The 16,838-nt window shown below is 47.7% G+C and overlaps 1 protein-coding gene across 3 annotated transcripts in view; it reads left to right on the top strand.

Moving 5' to 3' along the window:
- Sfxn1-3 (Sideroflexin-1-3) overlaps positions 1-16,838 on the top strand; it is a 73,161-nt gene that overhangs the window by 33,853 nt on the left and 22,470 nt on the right. For all 3 annotated transcript variants that reach the window (XM_068348219.1, XM_068348218.1, XM_068348220.1), the window contains exon 5: positions 9,451-9,526. In XM_068348219.1, coding sequence (XP_068204320.1) covers positions 9,451-9,526 — 76 coding nt within the window. The remainder of the gene's footprint in view (positions 1-9,450; positions 9,527-16,838) is intronic.

A 16,838-nucleotide genomic window follows, 5' to 3' on the forward strand; every position in this document is an offset into this window, starting at 1 on the left:
TCAAGTTCATGCTGAAACAATCTCCTATTAAAGGACTCGGGTTTGTATAGCTAGGAACAATATAAATTACTTGAAAAATTTGTGATAGTGAATTGCAGGTGCTCTTTAAGAATGTGGATTTTTTGGTGTCAATGAGATGCCTTTGTCTCTTACTTAGATTATATGCATAGAAGGATTTCAGGGCTAAGAATCTTATGCACTTTTTCCACATTCCTTCGGTGAGAAAAGTAGGTACAGTATTGCATTGGAGGATAGGTTTTTTGTTCATTAGCATGTTCCAGATTTATTTGGATAAGGCTAATAGCATTAGGGAAAACTTCTTAATTTGTTTTGTATGGTTTGGGTGTTAGGGCATCCTCTCTCTCTGTCCTTACTTATTGCATGTTTAGTGACCAAAACTTATTTGAAACTGTATTTGGGTCAGGTGAAGGACTTGAAGGTTGGGTTCATTATATTAAACCTGCAATTACTTCCCTAACTTCTGTAGGAATCTTTCTTTGGAAAGTGTTCTGGCAGCAGCTCTGTGGTGTACTAAATCTGTTTTTGCCAAGCACTATTTAAGGGAAGACTTGTTTGTATAAGAGTTGTTGGGCATTAGGCACTATGATAGCTGCAGGTGATATTCTGGTGTAACTCATAATTGGGGTGTATTTTGGAGTAATTCATATCGATTAAAATGCCTTATAATCCATATTGGCTTATAGGTCCTCATAGCTGTTCATTATTTCGTGCATATGTCTCAATCTAGATTGTGCGGTATTAAGTGAGTTTTATCTGACATTCGATGGGAACTGTTCGGCTCCCTGTAGTTTGAGGTAAATCTTGGCTGGTTGGTTGTTAGGGTATTGAATTTGATTAGTCTCTGTTCTTACTTACCCTCCTTCAGAGTGTGGTATTCAGCCATATGAACCTCAGGTGCAATGCATAGAAATAAATGGGATTTTAATATTACTGTAATATTTATAATTTCTTTATTCACCTGAGGTTCTTTTCATTCCCCCCCTCCCCACTGATTAATGTTGTCCAGTTATTGAATATGTTTGTACTTTTTATACTGAAATAGCTCACTCATGCTGCTAAGAACAATTGTATACTTGGGGATTTGAGACTGTTAAAGTGAAGGAAGATGATTAATTTTATGATAAAAGTTAGTTGTCCGTAACTGAAATACAAACCACGCTATTTAATATGGGTAATTATTTTCGGCGTAGCTGAAATGACGAGCCATTAGAATTTTAACGAGGATTTACTACCCCATCGTTAGTTAGCGGGGGGTAGGGAGGGTTAGTATACTACCCCCCCCTCACACACACCTGTGCTGAGCTCACTTTGCTATCGGCTTGGGTGCTAGACGGACGTGTCCCCTATTACCCTCGCCTACACTGACAGCCATTATTCTTTGTTTGCTTTTTCTTTTTGACAGAGTGTTTGGAAGTTGGCCTCTGCGATGCGGAAGTGTCCCGGCTTACCTGACCGCCCTTGTGGGACTTATATGTCGGCGGCCGAAACATATCCACACACCTTATGTCCTTTTTGTAGGGGCCAACAGTGTGACAGAGATAAAGTATGTGGTGAGTGCAGGGAGTGGTCTACCTCCCAGTGGGAGAGGTTTTCCCGGCGCCGGAAGAAGAAGTCGAAACGGGATATTTCTCCTTCAAGGGCTTCTTTGAAGAGAGAAAACCCCAAGGACTCTTCTTCCATAGCCCAAACCTCCTCCGAAGCTCCCTCTCGATCGGCTTCTTCCGAGAGGCCGGCGAGTGGTAGCGTAGGCCGCATTTCTGTTGACTGATCTCGGGGTTTGGGGGAGGGAGTTGCCTCCCATAGCGAGGCAGCTCCTCCTCCTCCTCCCCCGGGGGAGGATTTAATTGTTTCTAATGTTGCTAATGATGATTTGTTACAGCTTTGGGCTTCTTTGGGGCTTCAGGGCTCGCCCTCCAAGGAAACCGCCCTCCAAGGAAGCCCTGTTTGACATAATCAGGTTAGGGGCAGCTGTCAAACAGTCGCCGATGTTAGCAGAGGTTGATCCTCTGTCTATCGTCAACGTTGTTGTTGCAGAGGCTTCTGATGAGTTATCTCAAACCTCTGCTCCTGTTGCTGATGTAGCTGAAGGCTTAGCTCCCCCTTCCGAACATCCTTCGAGGGAGGAACTAAGTCCAACGGTCTCTCCTGCTGGTGATTCTCTCCCTCGGGGGAGTTCACTGACAGAGATTCCTCTTCGGAGGACTGCCGACGGTCTACCTGCTGCCCCCAGAGGGCGTATAAGGCGTAAAGCCTGCCTTCCCTTCTGCCGTAGAGGCCTTCCTTCACCTGCCAGACCTGCTGACCTGCCGTCGCCCTTCCTAGCTGCCGACGCGCTGTGGGCGCCCTCACATCTTGTGATCAAGCAGGCCATGGTCCCTTTGGGGCAAAAGGGACTTGCTCACATTGTGGCTAAGTCCCTTAAGCGCCAGGTACCACCTGCGCGGCAACGTTCTCCTGTGCGCCAGTGCGCTATTGCGCGCAAGCGCTCTACTGTTGCTGACCCGGAGACACCGCACCAGTGAGCACCAGTTCCTGAGACTTCGCTCCAGCGCTCACCTGTTCCTGAGACTTCGCTCCAGCGCTCACCTGCGCGCCGTCGATCTCCTGTGCGCCAGCGCTCTCCTGCTTGCCAGCGCGCCACTGCGCGCCCGTATCCTGTGCGCCCTAGATCTCCTACGCGCCAGCGGTCGCCTGCGCGCCAACGTTCACCCGTGCGCCCACGATCTTCAGATCTGGGCGCAGTAGGGAAGATACCTTCTTCCCCTGCTTGCCAGCGATCTCCTGCGCGCCAGCAGACACCAACGTGCCATCAGACCCCTCCGGCTCGCCAGCATTCTCCTACGCGCCATCGTGTGCAGTCACCAACGCGCGCACCGCCCGTTCGCCCATTGTATATGTGCGCCCTCTTCCATGCCCGCGCACAAGGGAGATTTCCCCTGCGCGCGTGCGCCCTATGCTATCACCCTCACGGGCTCATAAGGATCCTGCGCGTCCACGCGCGCAAACGCTTGTTCAACCTACTGTGCGCCCTTGGCATTCTCCAGAACGCGCCACTTCGCGCCATCGATCACCTACGCGCCCACGCGCTCCATCGCTCCTGCACGCCATCGCTTGCCCGCGCGTCAACGCGCTTCCTCGCCCACGCGCCTACGCGCCATCGTCTACGCGCCATCGTCTGCACGCCAGTGCGCCATCGCTCGCCCGCGCGTTATCGCTCGCCTGCGCGTTATCGCTCGCCTGCGCGTCCACGCGCACCCTCGCCAGCGCGCCCACGCGCACCCTTGCCAGCGCGCCCACGCGTGAACCGGATAAAAACCTATCGCGCGATTAGCAGCGGGATTTCCAGCACGATCCCATGCACGAGGCTGCTGAACCGCGACCAACCAGGTCGTCTCGTTCCCCCCCCCCCCCCGCAAGCGCAGACCAGCGCGCTCGCCGGTGGGCGGGAGAACACCGGATAGGTCCTGGAACTTGCATTCTTCCCCTTCTTTTCAGGAAGACCCTGTTGTGGTTTCTACTCTTAGGGATCGAACGATCCCCTTCCCTCCAGAGGGAGTCTCTGACAGTGCCGCTGTCAGTAAGCAGCCATGGTTTGGGTCCCTTGTCAGAGCTGTCGTGCAGGCCTTTAAGCCTGCCTTCTCTGAGTTGGGCTTCAAATCAGCGGCAGTACCGACACCCCTGAAGAGGAAGAGAGGAGTAGACGATGTGGTTACTTCCCCAAGGGTTAAGCTGGCTCCTCGGAAGTCTTTGAGGAAGGCTCCCTCCCCCAAAAAAATTTCTCTTGCTTCCCCTTTGGACAAAGATTTCCCGTCCTCAGGGGATTCTCGTGAGGCGAGGCGTTCTCCCATCGCACCAATGGGAGAAACCCCACCTCCCGTAGAGAAGTCTTCTCGGGTAGGGGTGGAGAAGAGCCTCCTGCCATCTCTGTTGGAGTCCTGTATCCCTCCCAGGAGGGAGTCGAAGACTGTTCCTAAGTCGTCCTCGAGGATGAGACCAGAGCCAGCCAAACCCGCAGAGAACGTCCACGAGTCCCCCCAAGAAGAGCCTTTGGGGACAGGAGACTTTGCTGCCAGCCCTACAGGAGGAGAGCTACAGGAGTCGGAACATGAGTTCTGGCAAGTTCTGACTCTGATGAGGAATCTCAACGGGTTCTCGGATTCTGAGATTCCCCCTCGAGAGGGCAAGGACACGGTCCTGGACCGAGTCTTCGGCACTCAGAAACCCCCTAAGGCCAATGCGGCTTTGCCTTGGTCCCAAGGGGTCAAGAGTGCTAGAGATAAGGTTGAGGGCCAGCTCTCCGAGTTTGCCTCCTCCAGCCATTCCAGCGCCGGCAACAAACTCCTCCCGCCTCCTCGTGTCCATCAGAGGAGGTACTTTGAGATCATGGAGGAGTCTTGTTTAGCTCTTCAGTTACACCACTCTGTGGAAGAGCTTACCAGGTTAGTCCCTCTAGAGAGACTCACCAGCCGGCAAGTGTCTTTCTCGGCCTCGGAGATCCTCGGTCAGGAGAAGGTAGCAAAGTGTGCCATGCAGGCAACTTCGTGGCTGGATATCTGGCTAGGGTCTCTAGGCATCCTGTTACGATCTGAGGACCTGTCCAAGGAGAGTACCAGGAAGGCCTTGGAGACCTTCCTTCTACCAGGCACGCGCACCATTGAGTTTCTAGCCCACCAAGTCTCGAACTTGTGGGCTAATTCCATCGTGAAGCGTCGTGATGCGGTGTCTGAGAGATTTACGCAAAGGTTCCCAGCACCGAGGTCAGCAGGCTCAGACATTCCTCCATCTTGGGGAGGAACTTGTTTGAGCCGAAAGACGTGGAACAGGCAGCTGAGAGGTGGAGGAAATCCAACCAGGACACTCTCCTACATAGGGCTCTTACATCAAAGCCCTATAAACCACCTTCAGCACCTCAACAACCTCGCCCGTCCAAGACAACGAAACCGGCAGTGGCAGCAAAGACAACGGTGTCGTAGCCCTTTCCTGTCAAAGACAGGAAAGGCAAGAAGTCCTCCAGGGGAGGGAAAAATCCTAGAGGGAGTGGCCGAGGCCGCAAACGCTAGGATTGGCAGTCCCCCCGCATGTCCACCAGTGGGGGGATGCCTACAAAGTTACGCAATTAGGAGGCAGCAACTCGGGGCCGATGCCTGGACGATTTCTGTAATCAGTCAAGGATATTGCGTCCCGTTCACAACATCTCTACCTCCCCTGACAGCGGATCCAGTGTCGTTGAGCTCCCTTGCCATGGGATCGGCAAGGGGGCAAGCCCTTCGGGCAGAAGTCGAAACCATGTTGAAGAAGGACGCTCTCTAGGAGGTCGTCGACGAGTCCCCCGGCTTCTTCAGTCGACTCTTTCTTGTAAGGAAGGCGTCTGGAGGCTGGAGACCAGTCATTGACCTCTCAGCCCAGAACAGGTTTGTCAAGCAGACCCCGTTCAGTATGGAGATGGTAGACACGGTCAGACTAGCAGTGAGACCCCAAGACTTCATGTGTACACTGGACCTGAAGGACGTGTACTTCCAGATCCCAATCCATCCGTCTTCAAGGAAGTACTTAAGATTCAGCCTAGACAACAAGATCTACCAGTTCAAGGTGCTGTGTTTCGGTCTCTCCACAGCACCCCAGGTTTTCAGCAAAGTGTTCAACCTGATTTCATCGTGGGCACACAGGATCGGCATCTGTCTCCTCCTTTATCCGGACGACTGGCTGATCCTAGCAGACTCGGGAGTCGACCCTTCTTCGACACCGAGACAAACTTCTCGGACTTTGCCAAGATCTGGGGATTATGGTAAATCTCGAGAAGTCCTCTCTGCTTCCTACTCAAAGACTGGTATATCTAGGCATGATCTTAGACACAAATCTCCACAAAGCCTTCCCATCAGACGACAAGATAGCAAGGCTGAGGAGGGTCGCAAGTCCTTTCCTCAGACGAGACGAATTCCCAGCCCATTCGTGGTTAGGTCTTCTCGGTCACCTCTCATCCTCGACCCGTCTAGTTCCCAATGGTCACCTCAGAATGAGATCTCTGTAATGGCGACTCAAGTCTCGGTGGAATCAAGGACACGATTCCCCGGACGTCATGGTTCCTATAGGGCCTGTGGAACGGACGGACCTTCAGTGGTGGGTGACAGACGAGAACCTACGAAAGGGAGTGGATCTTCTCGTCCTCCCCCCGAATTTGATGCTGTTCTCGGACACCTCAAAGAAAGGGTGGGGGGCCCACGTTCTGAACCACAGGACCTCAGGCCTGTGGTCAGAATCAGAGAAGTGCCTCCATATAAACCTGCTAGAAATGAAGGCCGTATTCCTGGCCCTTCAACAGTTTCAACAATACCTGGCGGGTCACTCTGTGGTGGTGATGAGCGACAACACCACAGTGGTGGCTTACATCAACAAGCAGGGAGGCATCTTTTTGGAGCAGCTATCCCATCTTGCAGTAGAGATACTGATATGGACCAAAGTCCACTCGATTCCACTATCGGCTCGCTTCATTTCAGGCAAGAGGAATGTGCTCGCCGACAGTCTTGAGTAGAGCGTCTCAGATAGTGAGTACCGAGTGGTCTTTGGATCGTCTAGTAGCCAACATAGTCCTGACTTTGTAGGGTTCCCCGACTGTGGATCTGTTCGCTACAGCGTTGAACTTCAAGCTCCCGCGGTACTGCTCCCCAGTCCCGGACCCCAAGGCACTCTGGCAAGATGCCTTCCAACAACGGTGGGACAACATCGACGTTTACGCCTTTCCCCGTTCTGTCTGATGAGGAGGGTACTCAAGACCAGAACATCGGTCAATCTCTCGATGATCCTGATAGCTCCGCTACGGCATCACGCGGAATGGTTTCCAGACCTTCTGCAACTCCTAACGGAGTTCCCGAGAGAACTCCCTCCGCGACACGAGCTACTCAAACAACCACACGCCAACATCTTTCACAAGGCTGTAGCTTCGCTTCGGCTTCACGCCTGGAGACTATCCATCATCTCTTCGCAGAGAGAGGATTTTTGCAACAAGTTGCGGAAAGGATGCCTGGACACCTGCGAAGGTCATCCGCAGGGGTCTACCAGGCAAAGTGGAGAGTTTTCTGTGGCTGGTGTCGGGGAAGGGGTATCTCTCCACTCGATGCTGCTATTCCAGCAATAGCGGAGTTCTTCGTGTATTTGCGAGAAGAAATGCGCCTTTCAGTCTCGGCAGTGAAAGGCTATCGCTCAGCCTTAAATCTCGCCTTCAGGCTCAAAGGAGTGGACATTTCTTCTTCGCTGGAACTTTCTTTACTCATACGAAGTTATGAACTTACCTGCCCTCAGTCGGAAGTGAGACCTCCTCCATGGAACGGGGTTCGAGTTCTCAGGTCTCTGAAGAGTCCTCCCTTCAAACCATTACGCCAGGCTTCAGATCGCCACCTGACTTGGAAGACGGTGTTCCTACTTGCGTTGGCTTCGGCCAAACGAGTTGGGGAACTGCATGGTCTCTCGTATGACATTGCCCATTCAAGGGGATGGGGGGAGGTAATGTTCAGATTCGTCCCTGAGTTTGTTGCTAAGACTCAGAATCCGGGAGTGCCAGACCCCCGGTTTGACTCTTTCCGGATTTCGAGTCTTCGTTCCGTAACAGATAACCTAGATCATCTCCTACTGTGCCCAGTAAGGAGTCTGAGGCTCTATCTTAAGAGAACAGCTGCAATTCGTCCTGAAGTGCAAGCATTGTTTGTAAGCACCGGGAGGACAAAGAGGAGGGTCACCAAGAATACCATCTCAGCTTGGATTCATAGGGTAATCCATCATTCCCTGAATCCCGACCCTCCTCCGTCACGTTGCCCTAGAGCACATGATATCAGGGGCATAGCTACATCCCTGGCCTTCAAAAAGAACTACTCAGTGATGCAGGTTCTACAAGCAGGGGTGTGAAAGCGTCAGATGACCTTCACAGCCCACTACCTGCAAGACGTGGCCCACAGGAGGCTCGATACGTTCTCTATCGGCCCTGTGGTGGCTGCACAACAGCTGGTTTAAACCTCAGGCTCCTTAATGGACAAGTAGCAGAGGGTTGAGGGCATTGTTACCCGGTTTTAGTCTGCATGAATGAAAAGGTATGTCTGGCCCTTATTCTTTTCTTCATCCTCCCCTCTCTTGGGGAAAGCAGCATCCTGGGTTCTCTGCACAGCTGACCTCAAACCACTGCAGGTAAACCATGTTCCCTTCTGTTCCTAGTATTAAGCTAATACTGTCACGTCCCCATACTCTGAGGAGGTGGTATTGGGAGTGTCCTAGCCTTAAGTTCCATCTAAAGAACTTCAGGTCAACCTCCTAGGACGAGTCACACATCTTTCCTCCAGCTTATGTAGGCCGCAGCCCTTGGAGAGCAAGGTGCTAGCGAGGTGCAGGGACACCTTATTGTTGAGTACCGACACACTCAGATACTGAGTCCCTGGGCAAAAAGCCAAAAGCCAGTAATGGCTGGGACTTACCACCCTACCTAAGGGTTGAGTCGCCCATATTAAATGGCGTGGTTTGTATTTCAGTTACGTAACAAATGACAAATTCGTAGGTAATTTGTATTTTTCCTTACTATACAAACCTTAGCTATTTAATCAAACTTGCCCGCCAGCCCTGTCTCCCGTGAAGTCCTACCTATAAGCAAAGTGAGCTCAGCACAGGTGTGTGTGAGGGGGGGTTGTAGTATACTACCCCTCCCTACCCCCCACTAACTAGCGGTGGGGTAGTAAACCCTCGTTAAAATTCTAATGGCTCGCCATTTCAGCTACGCCGAAAGTAATTACCCATATTAAATAGCTAAGGTTTGTATAGTTAGGAAAAATACAAATTACCTACGAATTTGTCATTTTAAGAAGCCTTATGAACTTTAAGTGATGATAGAAATAATCAGTTTTATTATCAAGATTCAATTTTTTAGGTTCCTCTTAATGGTAGAGGAAATTTCTTAGTCATTGTAACTCCTTTCTGAGTTGTTCCAGAGATGATCAACATATTAGGAATGAAACGTTTTCTTATATGGTCCTATAACATTCATTAAAAAAATTTTTATTAACTGATTGTAGGGGCTAACTATAATGAAAGTATTGCCAAAATTTTCCATATTCACAGCTTCATATGCTAAACATAACAGTTATCCTGGTTCTGGTTGCCAATCTAAGAAAATGCAATAACATAGCAACCCTTATCCTACTCTAAATTCTAATCTATCTTGCTGTCATATGTTGTTTTTGGAAATATAAGTTAAATTTTATCCAGTTTAAGGGATACTCCCTATTATGCAATATAAGTGCTTTTTCAATTTCGGTTTTTTTGGTCTGCACTAAGTAGGCTAATTATCTATTATTGAATAATGTATTGTTTACATATACTGTAGCTGAATCTAGAATATGAATAATAATTTTTTCTAGGCTTTGTAGATTTTAATTCCATTTTGTTTTTCATTAGACAGCTTGGGACCTCATATGTACTAGCTACTAGTGGTGCTTTGGCTACTGCACTAGGACTTAACAGTCTTGTAAAGGTATAGTCTTCTGTCTATATTTTTTTTTATCATGGTAGAGTGTTATCCTAAAAAAAAATGTGTGTATATATATGCACATAGTAAATATCAGGAGTACGTAATGCTATGCAACTTTTCAAAGGCTTCTAGCCCTGCTCAGATGAATGATGCTGGATCAGATTTCATGGCCACTGAACTTTGTTTTGAATCTAGTATAAGAATGTATTATACGTAATTGTTTCCTTTAGAATGTTTGATGACCCAAGATTTGAGTGTTATGGTGCCTGACTTTCTTAGTAACTAGCACAGTATATGAATTGACAATACAGATAGACTGGAATGAAGTAATATGCATTAGGAAGATTTACTTGGGTAAAGTAAATTTTCTGGCAAAAGACGGTAATACAGACGTCAAAGCTGGTTATTTTTGCTGATTTCAGACATTGAATGTTGATGTTAATTTATTACTAGTTTATAGTTGTCAAGTTAAACTAATTAATAATAATACTATGCTTGTTCCTCGTGAATGGCATTTGAACATGGATTAAGGTGTAAAAACACTTCTTTTTCTGGGAATTTTTTATTGCAATTAACAATAAGATTTAATTATCAGATAAAATCTATATGATTAGAGTCATATATTCACAGAGAGAACAACATATGTATGTGCTTTTTTTAAATAAAAAAATGACAAAAATTTCAGTAACATGGCAAAAATATCAGTACAGTAACTCATAATGCATACTCTTGCAAAGTAGAAGAGTTGGGGTAAGAGAGGGCTTCTTATTTTTATGTATCTCACCTGAGGTTCACATTTCTTCCTTCTGCAAGCTAGCAAAAGTCAACATTAATTCTTAAATCTACAATATCCCTTTTTTTCACTATTATAGTGGTTCCCTCTAGTCGAGTACTACAGCTATTGTGCTTCTATGATAGTGTACAGCAATGAGGGCATTTGAACAAGCCAAGTAACTACCATTTTTGATCTTCTCATCCATCACAGTACTAAGGTCTTCAAATCCAGATTGTACCTTTTTTTTCTGTTAAGGAAGCTATTTAGCTTTTGATTAATAAGGGATGTCTTCTATCTTTCTATGTATTCATATGTTAAATGTTTCAGGAGTTTATTGCTAGATGGTAAAGATCTGCAATCCCTTTGTTAGCCTAACAATCCTCCTTATGGAGCATTATGTTCAGATTATTGCTGACGAAGTTTGCATAAAGAAATCCAAACATAAAAGAAAAATGTCTTTAAGTTAAGAGAAAAATCAAGAGAAGACTAAGCTAGTAGGATCAGAGTGGGGATGTAATCAATTGCCATTTACAGTAGAACCTCCATATACCTCCTTTTTTGCGTGTGCACTCTCTCTCTCTCTCTCTCTCTCTCTCTCTCTCTCTCTCTCTCTCTCTCTCTCTCTCTCTCTCTCTCTCTCTCTCTCTCTCTCTCTCTCTCTCTCTCTCTCTATTTAGATTTTTAATTCATTGATAAATCCTCCTATTTTTTTGGACATTGTTAGAAATTATTTGTATCATTAGTAACGCATCGAAAGGAAATCACGTGATTTGCCACTCGCCTTCCACCAGAAATATGATGTCATCAGTCCAGAGGTAATGGATACAAACTGGAATTGAAAAGATACGACACCACTCAATGTGGCAATTTCTTTACATACGAAATAGCAAATACCTGGAATAGACTTCCAGCAGATGTGAATGGTAACATGATAAACAAGTTCATGAATAAGTTAGACAAGATCATAAGAACTTTCTAAATGCTTGAAGTAAATTGGGTAATTGTTTACAACACCACGCTCTCCATTTACTCCGAAATATTGCAATCCTGCAGTTCTCATCTTCTTGTACAGTAATTAGGTGGTTATTTAAATTCTGGGAAAGCAATAATTGGCAATATATGTTGAGGCAGGGGGAAGGAGTTATAAAAAGAAAATAGCTCGGTTTCCTCACTAAACAACTTGGAACTGACATGTCAACATAGTCAACAAAGCAGAATTTGTGATGCCAGCGTACATAAACAGAAGTTCATGATGCCAGCGTACATTTAATATACAGTATATTCAAAATATACTTAATAAAAAATTGAGTGATTACTCAAAAGTGTCACTATTTGTAAACTGCATATTTTATGGACACTTTTGAGTAATTATTCCATTTTTAATTAAGTATATTTTCAATATACAGTATCTCAAATGTACGTTGGCATCACGAACTTCTGTTAATGTACGCTGGCATCACAATTCTGTTTGGTTGACTATGTTGACATGTCAGTTCCACGTCGTTTAGTGAGGAAACCGAGCTATTTTCTTTTTATAACCCCTTCCCCCTTCCTCAACATATCCTGCTAATTATTGCTTTCCCAGAAATTAAATAACCACTTAATTACTGTGCAAGAAGATGAGAACTGCAAGATTGCATTATTTTGGAATAAAAGGAGAGCGTGGTGTTGTAAACAATTACCTAAATTGCTCTACCAAAGATGAAGTGGAGTCTCCGCAGATGGACTAAAAAGTCTTTGAGACATCCAAAATCCTTGTAACTCTCTCTCTCTCTCTCTCTCTCTCTCTCTCTCTCTCTCTCTCTCTCTCTCTCTCTCTCTCTCTCTCTCTCTCTCTCTCTCTCTCTCTCTCTCTCTCTCTCTCTCTCTCTCTTTTTTATTGATTCTTGTTGATTCTCCCATTATTCCATTGTACTTGCCATTTTTTTTTTTTTTTTTGCAATAAAACAAGTGGATACAATGCATAAGTAACATTAACATATCGTATAAGATATAGCAAAATTAATTATGTAAAACAAGGTTAGATTAACTTATAAGGATCTTCTTTTTCTAAATCAGGGGAGCTTGGACCTCTGAATAACGAAGGACTTCAAACTAGAGTTTTAAATATTTAACTTAGCCGGTGAATATATAATAGCTGCAACTCTGTTGCTCGACAGACACATACATAAAAAACTCGCGAGCGATCGCTATGCAGGTTGCGGGTGTGCCCACCAGCGCCAACTGTCGGCCAGATACCACTCTCTGATGTAAACAAAACCTTCAATTTCTTCTCTGTCGACGTGTCGACAAGACGTACTTTTACTCGCTGTAGAACCTGGAGTTTTTCCCATCATATTTGGTGAAGTACTTTAATTTGGTTTGAGCTTTCGCAGTACAGGTGTTTTTCTTCAAATAAATCCTTGAACTCTTTTTTGAATCGGATTAATTGTTGATGACTTAGATAGTTTTTTGGAATTTTCCCTTGACTAATTCAAAATGGCTGACCCTTCTCAAGTTCCCAAGTTTCGAAAGTGTAATGCTAGGGACTGTAAGAGGCGTCTTCCAAAGGCTTCTCTCGACCCTCACACTGTTTGTTCCAATTGTCGGGGTAAAACCTGTCAATTGGGAGATCGGTGTGAGGAATGCGTGGGCCTTTCGGAATTCGATTGGATCGAATTTGATAAATATACACGCAGACTAGAGAGAGATAGGGTAAGGAGAAGTTCTTCTAGGTCTGTAGATTTTTCCTCTCCACATGCCCCTGAACCTAATCCTTCCCCTGTAGTGGTTGTTCCTAACCCCCCTCCTAGCACTCAGGAACCGTCTGTGCAAGACATGATGCGTGCTATTCATGCCTTGGGGGAGAGAGTTGAGGCTTTAGCAAGTGACCGGAATCAACTCATGGCGGACGTGAAGGAACTCAAGTGCCAAAGTGCCACGGCGGAAAGTGTCAGAGTGCCTAGTGTTACGCAAAGTGTTGTGAACAGTGTTGCGACCGAGGGTTCGTCTGTTCGTGCCTGTCGTCCACCTAGTCCGGGACCTCTTGCAAGCTCCCAAGCCCAGGGGAGAAGCAATGTCGTACGACTTATGGGTTCGAGAGGCCTTGATCAGCGAACAGACGTTCCCTCTTTGGTATCAGGCGTATCTCATCAAGATCGCCCCTACCATAAGACGAGAGAGCCCATTTTTACCTCGTCGTCCGAAGGTGTTTCACGTAAGAAACCTTGGACCAAGGTCTCTAGACCTTTAAAACGTAAGTCGGTCCCTTCAGGACAAGTCCAACGTCCCGGATGTAGCCACTGGGACAGTTCGGACCCGTTGCCGTCATCTGATGACTTCTCGCCGCCTAAGAGAGGCAAAGTTGTGCCGTCTCATTCGCTAACCCCGTCTGTTACCGCACCTGCTTCCGTAGACCCTAAATGGGTGTTACTGCAAGACATGCAGTCTAAGCTTGCGTCCTTGATGGAGGACTACAACGCTGAGAAGGTTTCCGTTGAACCTACTGGCCATCAGCCATCCAAGCGTTCTGTTGTGCGTCCTGTTGACGTGGATGTAGCTTTCTCGCGTCAACCAGTTGGGGTTGTACCTCCACCGATGCGACCCAGTGTGGATTTCCAGCCGCACGTTGACGTTAGGCAACGCACTGATGCGATTGGTGACGTTCAGGACGTTCACCAACCATCAGAGTTGACTTGTTTTGACGCGGTGCGTCAACCTCCGCAACCCGGTATGGTGTTGACTGCACAACCCAGACGGTCTAAACAGTCTCGGGTGGACGCTGTGCGTCCTCGCGCACCTGTTGCTGTTGACAGTTCCCAGACTGTTCATCAGTTCCAGGACGCTGCGTCCTGCTCCGTCACGTATGCACCAGTGCGACCGGACTCTGCGAGTCAAACGTTGCCTACACCTTTGCCGTTTTCTCATCAGTTATCGGATGAGGAACTGTCAGATGAGGACGTTGCTGAACCACAGCCTGAGGATCAGCCTTCAGAATTAGATGAGCCTAAAGCAGTTCAACCATCCTTGGACTTTAGAAAAGTCATGGTTGTTTTTAAAGAGTTGTTCCCTGATCACTTTATTTCTGTGGCTCCTCGTTCGCCGCCGTCCGAGTTTGTCTTAGGCGTTCCTGCTACCATGCCTGCCTTTACGAAACTCGTTCTCTCTCGCTCATCCAAGAGAGCTTTACGGCTGTTAGGCGATTGGTTAGAGACCAAGAGGAGTTTAGGGAAGACGGCATTTGCCTTCCCCCCATCTAAACTCTCGTCTAGATCGAGCGTCTGGTATGTCACGGGAGAAGTTCTCGGCTTGGGAGTTCCTGCCTCTGCCCAGGGCGACTTCTCAAGCCTTGTAGACTCTCCCCGCCGCCTTGCCATGAGACGCTTGAAGATTAGTTGGTCACCCTCGGATCTGGACCACCTTCTTAAAGGCATATTTAGGGCGTTTGAAGTCTTTAACTTCCTGGACTGGTGTTTGGGAGCCCTGAGTAGGAAAATCTCATCTGCCGATAGGGATGTTTCCTTACTCATTATGTCCTGCATGGACAAGGCCGTCCGCGATGGGTCCAACGAGCTTGCCGCTTCATTCACGTCCGGAGTCCTTAAGAAACGAGAGTCTCTGTGCTCTTTTCTGTCAGCAGGAGTGACGCCATGCCAAAGATCTGAGCTACTCTTTGCGCCCTTGTCTAAGTGCTTGTTTCCTGAAGTCTTGGTTAAGGAAATTGCCTTGTCTTTAGTGCAGAAGGACACCCACGATTTAGTTGCGTCCTCGGCTCGCAAAGCTCCCCCTTTGCCTGCCTTGTCTGCTAGACCTAGGATAGACACTCCAGCGTCCAGGTTTATCCCGCCCTTTCGTGGCAGAGCCTCCAGCAGGGGAGGTGCTCGTGCCGAAGGGAAGAGAGGAAAGAGGAAAGGATCCAAGTCCTCTAAGGGCAGAGTCTGACTGCCCGCAACTTCAGACAGCAGTAGGTGTCAGACTCAAGAACTTCTGGCAAGCCTGGGAGAAGAGAGGCGCAGATCAACAATCTGTGAGGTTGCTCAGAGAGGGGTACAAAATCCCTTTTGTACGCAGACCTCCTCTAGCGACGTCCCCCATCGATCTCTCTCCCAGGTACCGAGAGGAAGAAAAGAGACAAGCCCTGAAACTGGAAGTGTCTCTTTTGCTAGAGAAGGGAGCGGTGGTCAAAGTCTCGGACCTTCAATCACCGGGGTTTTACAACCGTCTCTTCCTAGTATCAAAGAAGACAGGAGGTTGGAGACCGGTGCTAGACGTCAGTGCTCTGAATGTCTTTATCACAAAGACGAAGTTTACCATGGAGACCACAAAGTCAGTCCTAGCAGCGGTCAGAAAGGAAGACTGGATGGTCTCTCTAGATCTAAGGGACGCTTACTTCCACATCCCCATTCACTCAGACTCCCAACCTTTTCTGAGATTCGTCTTCGACGATGTGGTGTACCAGTTTCGGGCCCTGTGCTTTGGCCTAAGCACAGCTCCTCTCGTGTTTACGAGGCTTATGAGGAATGTGGCAAAATTCCTCCATTTATCGGACATCCGAGCCTCCCTTTATTTGGACGACTGGCTTCTCAGAGCCTCTTCCAGTCATCGCTGTCTGAAGGATCTCAATTGGACTCTAGATCTGACCAAGGAATTGGGACTCCTAGTCAACTTGGAAAAGTCACAGCTGGTCCCATCCCAAACTATTCTGTATTTAGGGATGGAGATTCACAGTCAAGTTTTTCGGGCTTTTCCGTCGGCCCCCAGAATAGATCAAGCCCTGCTCGTCATCCAGAAGATGTTGAAGAAAGAACGCTGCTCAGTCAGGCTTTGGATGAGTCTGGTAGGAACGCTGTCATCCCTGGAGCAATTTGTCTCGCTAGGAAGGCTACACCTCCGACCTCTACAATTCCATCTGGCTTTTCACTGGAAAAAGGACAAGACGCTAGAGGCGGTCTCGATCCCGATTTCCGAAAAGATAAAGACTTGTCTGACTTGGTGGAAGGACAATATCAGCCTACGAGAGGGTCTTCCCCTGGCAGTTCAGAAACCCAACCACGTTCTCTTCTCGGACGCATCGGACTTGGGCTGGGGCGCGACGCTGGACGGTCGGGAATGCTCAGGTCTGTGGAACTCGAGTCAGAGGAGCATGCATATCAACAGCAAGGAGCTTTTGGCGGTTCATCTGGCCTTGATAAGCTTCGAGAATCTCCTTCGAGGCAAGGTGGTGGAGGTCAACTCGGACAACACCACGGCCTTGGCGTACATTTCCAAACAGGGAGGTACCCACTCATTGACTCTGTACGAGATCGCAAGGGACCTGCTCATCTGGTCAAAAGATCGAGGCATCTCCCTAGTAACGAGGTTCATCCAGGGCGACTTGAACGTCCTAGCGGATTGTCTCAGTCGGAAAGGTCAAGTAATTCCAACCGAATGGACCCTCCACAAGGATGTGTGCAAGAGACTTTGGGCGGCTTGGGGTCAACCCACCATAGATCTCTTTGCAACCTTGCTGACCAAGAGGCTTCCAATCTATTGCTCTCCAGTCCCGGACCCAGCAGCAATACA

Source organism: Palaemon carinicauda, chromosome 24 (genome assembly GCF_036898095.1).
Source record: "Palaemon carinicauda isolate YSFRI2023 chromosome 24, ASM3689809v2, whole genome shotgun sequence".
In the NCBI taxonomy this organism is placed as follows: domain Eukaryota; kingdom Metazoa; phylum Arthropoda; class Malacostraca; order Decapoda; family Palaemonidae; genus Palaemon; species Palaemon carinicauda.